This window comes from Typha angustifolia, chromosome 13 (genome assembly GCF_048772165.1).
Source record: "Typha angustifolia cultivar Huaian chromosome 13, ASM4877216v1, whole genome shotgun sequence".
Classification (NCBI taxonomy): domain Eukaryota; kingdom Viridiplantae; phylum Streptophyta; class Magnoliopsida; order Poales; family Typhaceae; genus Typha; species Typha angustifolia.
Genome location: NC_133251.1, coordinates 16163024 through 16178157, shown reverse-complemented (window position 1 = coordinate 16178157; position 15134 = coordinate 16163024). Strand labels below are relative to the sequence as shown.

At 38.8% G+C, this 15134-nt stretch overlaps 6 protein-coding genes across 7 annotated transcripts; 3 read left to right on the top strand and 3 right to left on the bottom strand.

The window, feature by feature from the left end:
* The first annotated feature begins 51 nt into the window (after positions 1 to 51).
* LOC140773315 (actin-7-like) lies at positions 52 to 2829 on the top strand. The gene is made up of 5 exons (XM_073115798.1): positions 52 to 140; positions 915 to 985; positions 1071 to 1464; positions 1540 to 2153; positions 2330 to 2829. Exons 2-5 carry the CDS (start codon positions 926 to 928, stop codon positions 2393 to 2395), a joined length of 1134 nt encoding a protein of 377 aa, XP_072971899.1. The 5' UTR covers positions 52 to 140; positions 915 to 925; the 3' UTR covers positions 2396 to 2829.
* A 544-nt stretch (positions 2830 to 3373) lies between these two features.
* LOC140773316 (histone H3.2) lies at positions 3374 to 4153 on the top strand. Its single transcript, XM_073115799.1, has one exon. The coding sequence runs from the start codon at positions 3616 to 3618 to the stop codon at positions 4024 to 4026; it is 411 nt and encodes a 136-aa protein (XP_072971900.1). The 5' UTR covers positions 3374 to 3615; the 3' UTR covers positions 4027 to 4153.
* Positions 4154 to 4391: 238 nt separating this feature from the next.
* LOC140773317 (protein BOLA2) lies at positions 4392 to 5102 on the bottom strand. Its single transcript, XM_073115800.1, has 3 exons — positions 4945 to 5102; positions 4814 to 4836; positions 4392 to 4727 (listed from the first exon to the last, which is right to left on the bottom strand). The coding sequence occupies exons 1-3, from the start codon at positions 5005 to 5007 to the stop codon at positions 4547 to 4549; spliced, it is 267 nt and encodes an 88-aa protein (XP_072971901.1). The 5' UTR covers positions 5008 to 5102; the 3' UTR covers positions 4392 to 4546.
* Positions 5103 to 5748: 646 nt separating this feature from the next.
* LOC140774039 (sm-like protein LSM3B) lies at positions 5749 to 8342 on the bottom strand. Its single transcript, XM_073116870.1, has 3 exons — positions 8184 to 8342; positions 7170 to 7265; positions 5749 to 6097 (listed from the first exon to the last, which is right to left on the bottom strand). The coding sequence occupies exons 1-3, from the start codon at positions 8298 to 8300 to the stop codon at positions 6017 to 6019; spliced, it is 294 nt and encodes a 97-aa protein (XP_072972971.1). The 5' UTR covers positions 8301 to 8342; the 3' UTR covers positions 5749 to 6016.
* Positions 8343 to 9348: 1006 nt separating this feature from the next.
* LOC140772819 (uncharacterized) lies at positions 9349 to 10134 on the top strand. Its single transcript, XM_073115017.1, has one exon. It carries the CDS (start codon positions 9427 to 9429, stop codon positions 9982 to 9984), a length of 558 nt encoding a protein of 185 aa, XP_072971118.1. The 5' UTR covers positions 9349 to 9426; the 3' UTR covers positions 9985 to 10134.
* Positions 10135 to 10239: 105 nt separating this feature from the next.
* Positions 10240 to 13771, bottom strand: LOC140772818 (uncharacterized). 2 transcript variants are annotated; one of them, XM_073115015.1, is made up of 7 exons: positions 13423 to 13770; positions 12297 to 12326; positions 12135 to 12233; positions 11805 to 11931; positions 10860 to 11172; positions 10686 to 10740; positions 10240 to 10497 (listed from the first exon to the last, which is right to left on the bottom strand). In XM_073115015.1, exons 1-7 carry the CDS (start codon positions 13546 to 13548, stop codon positions 10423 to 10425), a joined length of 825 nt encoding a protein of 274 aa, XP_072971116.1. In that variant the 5' UTR covers positions 13549 to 13770; the 3' UTR covers positions 10240 to 10422. The 2 variants fall into 2 exon arrangements, with proteins under 2 accessions (XP_072971116.1, XP_072971117.1); XM_073115016.1 differs by lacking the exon at positions 12135 to 12233 and having other exon boundaries at positions 13423 to 13771.
* Between the last annotated feature and the right edge of the window lie 1363 nt (positions 13772 to 15134).

Genomic DNA, 15134 nt, shown 5'->3' with positions numbered 1-15134 from the left:
TCTAGATGGGAAAATTCCAATACAGGACGCCTGATATAAATATAGCTTCGCCGCCTTGCTCTGTCTTCCTCTCTTAGTTTCTTCACTCCTCTCCTTCGCCTCAAGAAGCGGAGGAATCGGAAGGAATTCTTCTCGAATAGGTGAGGAATGATCTCTTCCAATCTCTTTGTGCTCTTGATCTCCCGATTTCTCTCGAAGTAGTCTTAAATCGAGTAGATACGTAGGTTTTAGCGGTTTGGTTAGTAGATCAGTCATCCAGGTTAGGGTTTTAGTAGATCAAGTTGTGTGATACTCTGGTCGTTACAGTTGACCGAATCATCTATTAGAGTTTAATTATGATCTGCGGTCTACGTTTGATCGTAACTGTTCTTTAGATTCGGGGAATTATTCATTGTTTTTGCCTGGAAATGGTGATCGGAGCATAGATGATATGATTTATGTGGATTTGCTTAAAAGCTATCCTCGAATTGCTGGTCTTTGGCCTTGATTATTTGATCTGGGAATGACGTCCAGTTGAGATGCGATATTTGATCTCTCTTCCTGATCTCTTGGAGTATTTCGAGAAGTTAGTCGTGTTTTAGTTTCTGTGATGATACCGTTTTATGTGTAGTACTCGCTTGAAAAGTAGAGGTTATCTTGTCATCTGAATAATTAAGCTAATTACTTACTTTTGCTCAGATTATGGTTAGTAATTTTTATGGTGGTTATGAGATTAAATAAACAGATTCTTTAATTAAAAAGGACAGCTTATATCACATGCGGACGTATAACTTATTAATTATTTTTTTTAAATGTAGATGATGAAAATATTAGCGTTGTTTCTTGTTGTTTAGATGGTCTAAGATCTATTATTGGTCAGATTATAGTCAGGTTGGTCAACTTATAATTTGCATATTCATTTCATCCTGTCCCAGAGCTATAAGAGATGGCTGATGGTGAGGATATCCAGCCTCTTGTCTGTGACAATGGCACCGGAATGGTCAAGGTCTGTGTCTCACTCTCATCCATATATTTCCACTTACCACGAGACCCAATTTAATGCACTGAAATTCATCTTTTATCTCTTGCAGGCTGGTTTTGCTGGTGATGATGCACCCAGGGCTGTCTTCCCCAGTATAGTTGGCCGACCTCGCCACACAGGTGTTATGGTTGGGATGGGCCAAAAGGATGCCTATGTTGGTGACGAAGCCCAATCTAAAAGAGGAATCTTGACCTTGAAGTACCCAATTGAACATGGTATTGTTACCAATTGGGATGACATGGAGAAGATCTGGCATCACACATTCTACAATGAGCTCCGTGTTGCCCCCGAGGAGCATCCTATACTACTGACTGAAGCGCCTCTCAATCCTAAGGCAAACAGAGAGAAGATGACCCAGATCATGTTTGAGACCTTCAATGTACCTGCAATGTATGTTGCCATCCAGGCTGTGCTTTCCCTATATGCCAGTGGTCGTACAACTGGTACGTCTGGAATTTGTTAAGCAAAACTTGTCATCTACATTTATACATTGGGTAAGATAATATTTTCTGTTGCAGGTATTGTTCTTGATTCTGGTGATGGTGTGACCCACACTGTCCCTATCTATGAGGGATATGCACTTCCTCACGCTATTCTTCGATTGGATCTTGCTGGACGTGATCTCACTGATTCTCTGATGAAGATTCTTACTGAGAGAGGTTATTCCTTCACCACCACGGCAGAGCGGGAAATTGTGAGAGACATAAAGGAGAAGCTTGCCTATGTTGCCCTCGACTTCGAGCAGGAGCTAGAGACTGCCAAGAGCAGTTCCTCTGTCGAGAAGAGCTACGAGTTACCCGATGGACAGGTCATTACAATTGGTGCCGAGAGGTTCAGGTGCCCTGAGGTGTTATTCCAGCCGTCTCTCATCGGGATGGAAGCTCCTGGCATTCATGAGACCACCTACAACTCCATCATGAAGTGTGACGTCGATATCAGAAAGGATTTGTATGGCAACGTTGTGCTCAGTGGAGGATCTACTATGTTCCCTGGTATCGCTGACCGTATGAGCAAGGAAATTACAGCGCTTGCCCCCAGCAGCATGAAGATTAAGGTGGTTGCTCCTCCTGAAAGGAAATATAGTGTTTGGATTGGTGGTTCTATCCTTGCTTCACTCAGCACCTTCCAACAGGTAAAATAAGTTGGTTTCAATTTAGGCTAACCTAGTATTTAGTTCTTAATAATCTGCACGACTAATTGCTAGTGACGTTGTGATATTTGTTAAGAAGCTTGTCGATATAGATCGAAGGTTAGTTTGTATCTGTAATGATGCAATCTGATTTTGACCTTATTAATTCTGTTTGACAGATGTGGATAGCAAAGGCGGAGTACGATGAATCTGGCCCTTCCATTGTCCATCGCAAGTGCTTCTAAGTTTCCTGGTTTGGCGGTTTCTAGTCCAAGTCTTTGTGAGGTTGATCTATCTGAGATGTGGCTTCACATCAAGGAAGAGTTCATGCGCTTGAGTTTTATGGGTACTCAGGTGGCTGGCTGTCTTCAGAAAGGGGATGGAAGAAAAAGATTCCTAATTTTTTTTTCTCTCTCCCCGTCGTTCTTCTCTATTCAGGCGAGATAGAGTAGTTTAATGCCCTTCGTTTGCGGCTGATAGGTGGTTGCAGCGCTTGGAGTAATGTCTGTTTTGCTAGAGTCGTTGTTAATATTGTATGGGAAATTTGAGCTGGTGACTTGATGTAGAACCGTTTGTATACTTAATTATAGTGGTGCTTGTAAGTTGCTCCCTGTTTTAGGTTGCCTGTTTGCATTTGTAGTTTGGTAGCCAATAAAATCTATGAACATTTGCTTCTTGATCTCTAGCCGTTTCAGTTTTAAACAGTTGCTTTACTTCAAAATGCTGCACAAATTTAGCTGGTTGATTTCTCCAGTGAAAGTTATACTGTATCTTTGTTTAATACATTCGATGTTGAATTAGCTAGCTGGTTCAGCTTAAGATTCTGTTTCTTCTTTTGGTAGGTTCATGAGGATAAGCATGCAGCAGTTGTGTATCCAAAATGCTCTTCCTGTGTCTTACTGTGAAACATGTGGAGCTGCTGTGAAACATCAGCTAGAAGTGACCCTATAACAAGACATCCCCGTCCCCAACAGCGGGGATGTCTTGGATTATGAGTGGAATTTACCAAGAAATCAGAAAAAATGACAAGCTGATCAAGGGATAAAATTCACCCACAGGTACATATATATATATATATAATGCAATTGTCACTTGTAAGTGAATCCTATTTTGCTCTTAGGATAATCTACTAAACAAACAACCAGTTTAGGTGTTTTATATAAATAAGAATTATGGCCAGTTCCCTAATTCCACGATGTGAGCAGTAATTTGTCGAGAGGAATAGTGCCACGGATCGCGATCCGTGTGCTTCCTCTGCACTAGATCCCAACCGTTCACTGCAACTCGATCCGACGCTCCACATCTTCCCGCCTTCATTTTCCCGAAAATTTCAAACCCCTGAAATCCAAATCCCGCTTCCACTCCCTCCTACTTATAGCGCTCCGCCTTCTTCCCTACATCCCATCTCCAAACCATACCTCTCTAATCCAGATCCTAACTTTAACCCCTAAACAATCTCTTCCCGATGGCTCGCACGAAGCAAACAGCTCGCAAGTCCACTGGCGGCAAGGCTCCCCGGAAGCAGCTCGCCACGAAGGCCGCTCGGAAGTCGGCCCCGGCGACCGGTGGCGTGAAGAAGCCCCACCGTTTCCGCCCTGGAACAGTGGCTCTCCGTGAGATCCGCAAGTACCAGAAGAGCACGGAGCTGCTCATCCGTAAGCTCCCGTTCCAGAGGCTGGTTCGTGAGATAGCCCAGGACTTCAAGACTGACCTCCGCTTCCAGAGTTCCGCGGTGGCGGCGCTGCAGGAGGCGGCAGAGGCGTACCTCGTCGGGCTCTTCGAGGACACCAACCTTTGCGCGATTCACGCGAAGCGTGTCACGATCATGCCGAAGGACATCCAGCTCGCGCGGAGAATTCGCGGCGAGAGGGCTTGATCGGGCTGCTCTCTTCACTTGGCCTTCTTTCGTTGTCGCTCATTTCTTTCTTGTTTTCTTGGTGTAGAGGAGGATGCTAGTCGATGTATTTTGGTACTCATATCAATGACGAATGTTTTAATTATCTTTTTTTTCCCCCTATTTCCGAATGTTTAAATTTAGATTTCAAAATAGTATTGTTATATTCAATAGATGGATGGCAATATTCTGTCACTATAATTAATACCATAATTACGAGCAAAAACATGAAGATTTCGAGAGAAAAAAGAGTTTAATTTGTACACCAAATTGGTTCTATAATCTCAACTTGCAATCAAAATCTTAATTGCGAAAAATCGAGTAGGTTATTAAATGCAATAGATACATCATCAAACAAGTGGAAGTATTTATTAAGATCACTCGAAAGGCAACACGAAATCCAACCAAAGTAGCAAATTAAAAGCTACATATTAAGATCCAAAACAACCTGATGGATTATTCCCAAATGATCGTTTCAAACAAGGGCGGAGAACTTTTACCCTTACTCTTTCTTTTCCTGCTCGGGCTTCCACTGGGATGGGGTGAGAGCCTTCTTGATGGAGAGGGCGTGGATTTGCTTCATCTCCTCCACCAGCGCAGCGTTGACCATGCGATGCCTCTCCAAGAGTCTCTTCCCCTCGAACTTTTCCGACACGATCTCTATCTCAAAGCTCGCTCCGCACCTTCAAAAATTACCACTTTTTACCACGAAAAACGATGGAAATAGGACTTGAAATAAGAATCTATCGTTTAAGGTTTGAGAAATTACCCTCCGGAGGTGTCGATCACTCCCTGGGACGAGAGGAGAACAAAAAAAGAGACGGAGTTAGGGTTTTCTACTACCGATTTCGGAAAGAGGAGCAGAGACAGAGAGAGAGAGAGAGAGAACGGGAGGCGTACGATATGAGAAGGGTTGAGGGATGAAGTCAACGCGGCCTCGACGTCTTCTTTGCTCACGCCCATCTCGTTGTCGTCGGAGGAGAAGCGAAGAAGGTTGGAAGAGATGAGCTTATGCTATGCTCGACGACATTGATGAGCATAGCTTTATTCTTCTTTTATTTGGGGATGCCAAAGAGATAGAAATGGACGGTGGATGCTGAGCTGCATACGTGATGAGACTATAGGTGAGAATATTCCCTCCCTTCTTTTTTCGATGATCATATGGTCCGTAAAAAATATTAGATATAAATAAGAAAAGATTCGACTTGGAAATTTCAGGAATCACCAATAAAAAAAAGGAATGTAAAATGAGAATATAATTTTATGTGGTGGTCTTGTAAGCTATATAGTCTGTTTAGTTACAATTCTTTTAAATTTATATCAGTATAGACTATTATGATATGTAGTTATAAATCAATAGTATAATAATTATACTCTGCGTGACATAAAAATAATAATTGTAAAGAGATATTTTATTGGCAAATGACGAGTATCTCGTAGATGAGATGAGTTCGATGAAAGAATAATTAAATTGATGTGGTACTTTTTTTAGATTTTATTGATCAATATAAAATATTATATAAAAGAGAATTAAAAAGACAATAGGCATTCGTAAATCAGTATTTGAAATAAACTGTTTGTTTGATTATTATACCATTATAGATCTTATTATACTAAAGCTTATGCTTAGAAGGCCCAAATGGTGTTAACAAGCCTATTCCAATGATATCCATCACAATCCTGCACCAAATTAATTCTTACACAGATGGAAAAGTATTTCATAAGCAATAGCAATTAGATGAAACAGCTACACAACCTGTTAATCTTCAGTTCTCATCCTGAAAACTAGTCTAATTGCAATAAAATGACTGATCAAACTGTCAGATTAGGATTAATCCTCACATAAGTCCACATGCACAGAAGTTAGAGCTTTGCTTTCTTCCAGATGGCAACACCATTTTACTACAGACAGGATGAATGTCAATGAAGTTACATGAGACTTCCAATAGAGGTCTAATGCTTCATCCAAGCTTCATGCTGTTCTCAGAGGTGGAGAAACCAGTATCACTCCATCTCCTCTAACGAAAAGGAAGGGCATAGTTCGTCTAGTCGTCTGGAAAAGGAAAAAAAAATTGGGAACAAGTAAGCATAAAAGCTTGTAGCTTCGTAAGCAAACTGATAAAAGATTTAAATAATGAAATGATTCAGTGTGTACCAAGTAGTAATAACACTCTCAAGTTTCAATTAAATGGTTGCATACAAATTATATGCTGATGACTTGCATTAACAACATAGCACCGTAATCATCTGTTTCCTCCAAAATTTGGAGGCACTTCTGCTTAAACGCTTGATCACTTTTTAACTTAATAAAGCTTTTCAACAGCTTCTTTCACTAGGAAATCTGAAAAATATATTACCAAATATATGCATGCATGACACCTCAATATATAGTAAGTGCCTCTCGTAAAGGAGTGGCAAACTAACTGGTCCCTGCTTATGTTAATTGGAGAACAACTAATACAATTTTCTAGTTCTTCAGATCATCTCACCTCTTACTGGGGTTACACATTCTCAAAATGTTTTAGCATGGTCAAGGATTTATGCTCATGGCTGCCTTGATGAATTGTTTTTGCTGACAGATAGGATACCTGATGCATTTTCCTCCAACCACGACCTTATGGCTGGTTGTGGAACAATATAAATTTGACAGAAAATTTACACCAGATGCAATTCAATATGGTGCAATATTACTCCTATCCTATGTAGGATGCTATGGAAGAATAGGACAGTAAATTACAGATGAATAGAGTTACATTGGGCAGATAAGTAGAAAGTATTAAATAGTTATTAACCTCACCAAATTTTCAGTAGGTGCAAGAAGTAACCACTTGTTCAAGTGTAAATTGATGTCAACAGCTCCAACTGTTGCCCCTTCACAAAATTTCTTACTTGGCATACCCATTCTATCTGTGTTAACTACTCCTTACCTAGTCTTTTGAAGTTTGAACTGATCATATGAAGTTATGAAAGACATGCCTATGCCGATGGGAGAAACATGCAGAAAGTGGTTCTTCCAAAAAGAAAAATTAGGACAAGATGACACTGATAATTTCTGAGCAAACTAACCACAACATTCCGAATAGGATAATAATCCATGAGCAGCTTTTGAAACAGAAATTACTTACCCGCACAATCTCCTCATAAGTTTCATCATCGATTTCAGCACTAGTGACTATCTCCTCAACGTCCCCGAGAATCATGTTTAAATGCTGGTCATATGCCTGCATTAAAGCACAAAAAAGCAACTCTATATAATACATCCTCAAGGCGACAGATAATGAAGCATAATTTTGACTCAAAAAAGTTGTGAGCACAAATTGAAAGTTGAAACAACATAAGATGGTCAAAGAGTATTCATCAAAACATCTAAGAAAATAAGCATTATGGAGAAGATATTGAACTATTCAATCAGTTAAAATACATGGCATCTCCATCTAACCAAACTACCTCAGTTGGGCAAAGGATTGCTCAACGTATTCCACTATGCAATAAATTGTACTATAGTTTATTATCAGCAATTCTCTTTGCCGGCAATATGACAAGAGATCTCAAATATATTCAGTCCACAACAATCTCGACTGACAAAATCATGAAAATGAGGGCATTTTTGCTTGCTTACTAGATAACTGTTCCATACATTAACATCACTTACATGTGTCTCGCAATGGTAAGAAAATGCAGAATTGATTAACTATTTCAATATTATCCTAAAACTTCGAGAACAGCATAATTTGCATCTTTAGAATCCCAAAGTTAAGTGCTTGCATACGATAATTGAAAAGTTTAGGAAATGGAACAGGTAAATCTGCTAACTAATCTGTGATAAACCTAAATTTCTCTCTTTCCTCTTCTCTTAAAGAGCGCATATTCATCACTTTGAAGTACACAGCTCGCATCAAAAACCAATCTCCACCTTCTTCCGTGAGAATCACTCCCATGACTTTGTTGATCTCTGAAACCCCAACAAAGTTTCCTTCTTTTTTCTTTTTTTTTTCTAAAACCCTTTGTCCCATACAATCTATATCAAAATCGATAAATTTCGGGGGGCAATAAGAGCAGACAAATTACACCAGAAATCAATAAAAACTACCAAATCAAAATCAAAATCAAAATCAAAATCAAAATTATGGAGGCATTACGTGAAGCTTTCCTCGGAGCTCGCGGTCGGACCGGAGCTTGACGTAGATACGCTCGTCGAGGCTGAGGCGGATGAGATCGAGGGGCTCCTTCACCGTGCTCTCCTCTTCGCTCGCCATCTATGCTTTTCGGATTCCCAAACTAAAACCCTAATCTCGTCTCTAAATAGCTTCTGTTTCGGGTTACGAATACCCGACCCGTTCCGAGAAAAAGTTTTTATAATAATTAATCCACGTTGAGAGAAACTGTAGCCTAATCATTGGTTAACCATCTCCTCCTATAAACCCTCAGTAAAGTTACTCTCTCTTTTAAAATTTATAAGTAATTTTTTTTTAACTTTTAACTCTAAATTAAATTTAACTCAAGTAAGATATAATACAAACAAAAATTTAAGAAGGTTTTTAGCAACATATAAAGCCAATTTAATCTGAGCTTTAAATTGCCGCACCACCGAGCTACTATTCTAAATTAATAATACTATTATTGAGCTGAGTTAAAGCACTAAACCAAACTAAAACTACCAATATTTAAATAATTTATTCACAATAAATTTATTTTAAAGGTAAATTTAAACTTGTGAACCTTCGGTCCGTGCACTGATGTCATCTTGCTGCGGGGGAGAAAAGTTGAATTTGTTTGAATTCAAACTGGGTCGTAGGAATTTCCTACATACTCTGCAACTGTGTGCAGACGAAGCTCGCGAGAATCTCTGTGGAGGGGATGGAGGACAAGAGCTGCAGGAAAAAGGAAGCAGCGACTGACTTGACCCACGTGTCTCTGCTTCCCTACCTATTTTTTTTAAAATTAATTAAAAATTTCGCCAAAAATAAAGAGAGAGAGAGAGTTGGATCTTGATCCGACTCGTACACCTGCTCCAGTAATTACCGTATTACTGTACATGTGAGACAGATCTCTAATCCAGCGTGGACGAGACCATTGTACGAGATCAAATGTTGTGGAAAGCGTTGCTGCTCCGCACGAACAAATATTATACTTAAGCCGCTCCACCTATTCATCAGCAACTTTCCGGGTTATCCTGAACTACTTTTACATAATTAAAACGTTCCTGCGGTACATCACACTGGATTTGAGTTTTTGAATAGATATTGGGGAAAATAAAATCATTTTCTTTCTAAATCACGAGGAAGCATTTATCACTTCCAACTCATACACTGGCACTGCTTCCCACAGCACAAACAGAGAGAGAGAGAGAGAGAGAGAGAGAGGTGAAAAGAGTGGTTAACAATGGCGGAATCGGCTTCCTACTACAGCAGTGAAGCGGCGATCCAATCGCTGAACACCATCATCCAACTCCACTTCGAGAAAACTCTAGAGAAGAAGCGCGCGGTTGACGCCCAGAAGCAGGAGCTGTGGCGCCTCTTCCTCATCTTCTTCCTCTTCCTGGTCCTCCTCCTATCTACCCAGACTCAGTCCCCCGTCGGACGCCTCCAGTGCCGCCACCTCTGGACCCCCGTCGGCCTCCTCACCCTGGCCCACCTCGTCTTCTACGTCGCCGTCGCCCACCACCTCCGCTGCATCAACGGCTTCCGCTACCAGCGCCGATGCCACAAGCTAACCCTAGCGCTCGCCACCGAGAGGCTCAGGTACCTCAAGGCGCGGTTCGCCGGAGAAGGGGGCGGTGTGGAGGCGGCGGTGCTCGCGGGAGAGGTGGAGGTACCATACCAGGAGCCGCCGGAGAGCTACTTGGGGAAGTTTAAGCGGAGCTGGGCGATGCACTTCGGCTTCTTGATCTGCACCTTTGGGTTCATGGTGTCGTCGTCGGTTGTGCTCCTCTGCTTCTAGATGTCTCTGGAAGCATCCAGATGATGGTTCTGGAGACGATTTATCTCTCTCTTTCTCTCCCTCTCTTTTAGTAGTTTAATTAGAGTACGAGTAATCATTTTTGTATGCTTAACTAATGCTAAAGAAAGGTCCCCCCTTTCACAAATTTTGCTGCCTGTGATCTCCGTTTATTGCTGAATGTTGCGAATTTACCATTTTATTTATCTATATTGTTGTTGGATTTCCTCTATTTGCAGAGAATACTAACATAGATATATAAGGGCATCTGCCATTCTGGAACTAAGACCCAGATAAAGAATAGTACATCACAATGGTAAGAAAGAAAGAATAGAAGCTCCTTGTTTAGGAGCTTAACAGATAAAATACAAAAGAAGCAATTGCAGATAGTATTACATGAAGCTTCTATTCTATAAATTTGAGCATTTCACAGATGGCAGCTTAGGTGGACTTGAGGACACTGCACAGGGAGTTATATGCATTAACACAGAGCTTGAATTTTTCCTCTGCCATGGCCTGCATCAGAAACACGGCATGCTTCTTTTCAGGATATTGGAGAACATAAGTTCATAAAATATAGAAAAGATGGGCAGAGAGGATCAACATTGTGCACAATACATCCAAATCACAATTCAGGTGTACAATTTGTCTATCAGATATCAGAAAGGCGATTTTTTGAAGCAATGATTAAGTCAGCAGCTGACCTGTGAGGAGCCTTGATGCTTGTCAGGATGCCACTTTAAAGCTGATGCACGAAAACTACACACGAGAGTAGGAAAGTTGATTGAATTTGACAAAGAAAAAGAAATTTTGCTCCATTTTGGAGGACAAATGATACACTAGAGGCCATAATACTAGCCCTTTTTGAGAAGACTTACGCGCATTTGACGTCGTCTAGGTTTAACTGTCCAGTGAGCGGCAACCCGAGAGCAGCCCTATGGGCATGTGAGCCTACGTTAGTTGATTCATCATCATCACTTTCATGCCAGAATCTTTTCCTAGCTTTTTCCCATCTTGATTCATCAGTCCATCTAAATCCAGAAGTTGAATTATTGAAATGAAAGTTCCCTGCCGATGTGTAAGACCAAGTATAACCTCGGTGCCTACTGAAGAAAGCCTCAAATATCATTTCAGGATGTACAAACTCATTTTCATTGTAGAAATCATAGAAGCACTGCCTTTTCTGCCAATCTGAACAAAGAAAAGTTATCAATGATGTTTATCAGTTTGATAAATCCTTAAAAGAATCAACAATTAAATCGCATCATCCTCTGATGAAAATGTAATTACGTAGTGACAATAAGAATTGGCCCCTGGGCTCCAGGATATAAAACCAGACAGAGTAAAGTTTTCATATTCAAAATATGTTTTAGAACAAAGTATCATTATTCTGTCCATTGCCCTGTGAATGGTTGAAATACAAAATATGGTCATGGGTGTGTCAGATGTGCAACCACTTATAAATACCTCAGTGTAGCTACCATTATAGTCTGATGATTCAGTGGTGGCACCAACTTTCAGAAAGTCTTTCAGGTTATCATGTGAAGAGTAATTGTACATCTTTATCCATTTTGACTGAGAATTATGGACATTGCTCATGAAAAAATAGCCAACTGTAGAGTTTTAGAATTTTATGAAAATATGGGAGACTTCTACAACGAATACATGATTTATTCAGTAATGGGGATAAGACTGTTCTGGGAGAGGCAATTTGGTATTGCATAGCAAGAAAATAAGATCAAACATGAAAAATATAATGAATCAAATGATTGCAGAGCAATATCAGAAAGAAAAACTGTATTGCTTCATAAACAGAAACTCACACTTGCTCCCACTATTTTTGCCTTTTCCAGAATGTGAGGAATTGTGGAGCCTTGATTTTCCATAACTTCTGAAACGTGGAATATTATCAGAGCCATGTGAATCAGAAGGACAATTCACATTTTCATCCTAGTAAGAAAAGCTGCATATCAGGTAATTCCAAAATTTTCATGTAAATATGATTGATGAATATAGAAAACCTATATTCTACTATTAATTGTGGAGCCATAACATTCAGAATATGTTCATAAGAAGCAAAACTCCACCTTCCACTGACATCAAAACAACTCAGATCCTACTCTAAAGGTCAACATGCACCATCTAAGACCCACCTGGAAATGCAGATCTGAGGATTTTCCATAGAGGAGATAATCTTTAAGAGCTTTCTTTGCTTCTGCCCGCTTTTGGCGAACCGCATATCTTATGTAAGTCTGTTTAGATTATCTACAAGTTATTTACATAAAGGAAGAATGCTAAGAAAGTCCTGATGATACCTTAGATGGTTTTTGACCATTTTGTTCACCCTGCATGAGCAAAATATATATGTAAGGGTGTGAGAAGTCTATTTACGATAAAATGGATTGTCATACAATTTCCATGTGTTACATGGGAATAAGTAAAGAGGGTAGAATGAAATGACATGATTTCGAGTAACTATACAGTTTGTCCGCATGCAGTACATACACTATCTATATAAAAATGCTATATAGAGAGCACAGTTGATAACCAAGCATCACCATTATTTAGCAATGAGAGAAATTAGCAATAGAAATCGTCCTACATCCCAACACTCCTTATTTCTCAAAAACTAAAAGAGAAGAAAAGATGTATCAGGAGAACTTTTACACAAAAGACTCACATGGAAGTTTTAAGGGTGTTGAACTGGTGGTTGAGAGTAAACAGGAGGTCTGCAGGCATGAGTTGTAGTATTCTTCTGATGACAGAAAGCAAATAATACATACAATATCTTAAACAAAATGATCAAATTAAAAACAACAAGCATAACTGTATATAGGATCAACCAAGAGAAGCATTGAACAAATATTCTAGTACTAAAGTTGCTATACTCAGAGAAAGTGTAATTCTCTTAGGTATGTTCATCAAGGTATACTAGTTATAGAAGCTTCACTTAGAGAGGATAAGTTAGCAGTAAACTACTCAAGAAGGCATGAGCATGCATAAGTATATAGTATCTAAAGATAATTACAGGGAACCGAAACACTCATGAATTAGAGCCTGATGTGAATGAAACATATACCTTAAATTCCAAGCATTAGAGGTAAGATGTTATTTGCAAGGTTGAAAAAGAAAAGTTTATCTTCTTGTGTAGTAGTGTGTATATCATCTGTACATTTGATTTTCCTTTTCCCCACGCTATATCTCCTAATTTCGGTCATTTGACACAACCATGGCCTCTCGATTCAGTAATATATTTTGCACGACCTTGAAGTGTTCACGCACACCATGTGTTTGTACAATTTACAGACATTATATTATCCATCAAATTAAAGGTACAACTGAAAACAATGCAGTACATCTATTCAACCTCAATTTTAGAAACAAAAACGATTAAAATAGCCTAACCGTTACAAAAAAGATAAGATTTTTTAGCATGCTAACCTTGTAATCCCACTTGCTCTTCCATTTAGCGAGCGTAATCGGCGTGGAATGGAAATCCGCGAATTGCGCAGACGAGTACAGGTGATTCCTCGACACGGTTATGTTCTTCCACGAAGCTGCTTGCATATTATCCAAATAATTCCTTCCGGAATAGCAGAGAAACAGGAAAGCTTTGACAGAAGAAAGGAAGAATAAACACGAAGCGGAGAAATGGGGCGATAGGTTTTCTCTCGATTGCTTCTATTCACGGTCTATCGTTGAATTGGATCAGAATCTTCGGTCCCCCGCCGCTTACTCCTCTCTGCCTCTGCGACTGCGATCTTGTGGTTTAGATTAAAATCAGATCGAGCCAGAATATGTTCAGGTTCGCCCGCAGAAGAACGGAGGAAATTTACAATCAACACCCTATAATTTTTGTTTTCAAAACTTTCCTTTGTATGAATAATTTAGAAATTCTCAGGAAAGGAGTTGCAATAATTTTGGGCCTGTTCAAGCTCACAACTTTTGTGGATCTTCTGACTCGAGCCCAGTAACACTTGAGTCCAATTCCCGACCCAGCCCGATGATTTGCTCCATTTCATTATATAGTTTTGAATTAAATGTATTTTACTCCTTCTACTTCGAAAAGTCTTAAACCAGTCTTACGACTAAGTGAAACCGTTAGTTTTTATTAAATTTAACTGAATAACATCAAAATGACTAAAATACCCCTATCATGCTTGTCAGAAGACATGACATGCAGGTTTTGATATAATACAGTAAAATTATAAAAATAGTCATTAAATTTCAACAGAAAAACTCGTTTGAGACTTTTTAAAATACAAAGAGTAGTTTAAAATAAAGTTATTTTAAACATAAATATAAATAGTTAAATATATTTAACTATATTTTTTAAAAAATATGGTTAAATATATTTTTGGATTAAATACATTTTACTCCTTATACTTATACCTAAAATCACTTTATCCCTTCTACTTCAAAAAATCTCAAACCAATCTTATGACTAATGTAAAACCGTTAGTTTTTCATTAAATTTATTTGAATAACGTCAAAATAACTAAAATGTCTCTATTATATTTGTCAGAAAAAACATAAAATTTTTAATATAATATAGTAAAATTATAAAAATAGTCACCGTACTCGATTAAATTTCAACAGAAAAATGAACGGTCTCACTTTAGTCATGAATACAAAAACTGGTTTGAGACTTTTCAAAACACAAAGATAAAATTATTTTAAACATAAATATAAATGGTAAAATATATCCAACCATATATTTTTTTCAAAAGACAACTAACTAATCATTTTTGTGACTAGTATATATACATATATAATTATTTGTCTAAAAAATTGGATTTGGATAAGAATCTTAAGTAATCCCCCCCCCCCTTGATCATGCTTAATAGTTAATACTGCGGATGGGCTTTTTCAATTATTTATATGGGTTGTAGTGGCCCACAATTAGGCATATTTATGGGAGTAGTTAGTCTCTCCTTTTTATTAACAATGTTATGCCATCACCACGAAGACTAAAGATTATATTAGCCTTCCCCTGTTACCATCTAACCATTTAATTTCTATTAATCTTAGCTCTTCAAACTTGTAGTTTAATTGCAATAAATGTTTTAAGAATTTTTGTCAACCAAGACAGAACAAAAATATCCTTCTCATTAAATTGTCAAACGAATTTTCTTTCTTTGTTTGATAAGTTG

Coding starts and splice junctions, on each gene's coding strand:
- LOC140772818 (XM_073115015.1), bottom strand. CDS start 13,548: ATGCAAGCAGCTTCGTGGAAGAACATAACCGTGTCGAGGAATCACCTG. Junction 12,327..13,422: donor AGAGCAAGTGGGATTACAAG/GTTAGCATGCTA, acceptor TTGCTCATGCAG/GGTGAACAAAATGGTCAAAA. Junction 12,234..12,296: donor ATGGTCAAAAACCATCTAAG/GTATCATCAGGA, acceptor TAATCTAAACAG/ACTTACATAAGATATGCGGT.
- LOC140773317 (XM_073115800.1), bottom strand. CDS start 5,007: ATGGGCGTGAGCAAAGAAGACGTCGAGGCCGCGTTGACTTCATCCCTC. Junction 4,837..4,944: donor CCCTCAACCCTTCTCATATC/GTACGCCTCCCG, acceptor CTCTCGTCCCAG/GGAGTGATCGACACCTCCGG. Junction 4,728..4,813: donor GTGATCGACACCTCCGGAGG/GTAATTTCTCAA, acceptor TAATTTTTGAAG/GTGCGGAGCGAGCTTTGAGA.
- LOC140773316 (XM_073115799.1), top strand. CDS start 3,616: ATGGCTCGCACGAAGCAAACAGCTCGCAAGTCCACTGGCGGCAAGGCT.
- LOC140773315 (XM_073115798.1), top strand. CDS start 926: ATGGCTGATGGTGAGGATATCCAGCCTCTTGTCTGTGACAATGGCACC. Junction 1,465..1,539: donor TGCCAGTGGTCGTACAACTG/GTACGTCTGGAA, acceptor TTTCTGTTGCAG/GTATTGTTCTTGATTCTGGT. Junction 2,154..2,329: donor CACTCAGCACCTTCCAACAG/GTAAAATAAGTT, acceptor TCTGTTTGACAG/ATGTGGATAGCAAAGGCGGA.
- LOC140772819 (XM_073115017.1), top strand. CDS start 9,427: ATGGCGGAATCGGCTTCCTACTACAGCAGTGAAGCGGCGATCCAATCG.
- LOC140774039 (XM_073116870.1), bottom strand. CDS start 8,300: ATGGCGAGCGAAGAGGAGAGCACGGTGAAGGAGCCCCTCGATCTCATC. Junction 7,266..8,183: donor AGCTCCGAGGAAAGCTTCAC/GTAATGCCTCCA, acceptor GCTTTAATGCAG/GCATATGACCAGCATTTAAA. Junction 6,098..7,169: donor CTTATGAGGAGATTGTGCGG/GTAAGTAATTTC, acceptor TTCCTTTTCCAG/ACGACTAGACGAACTATGCC.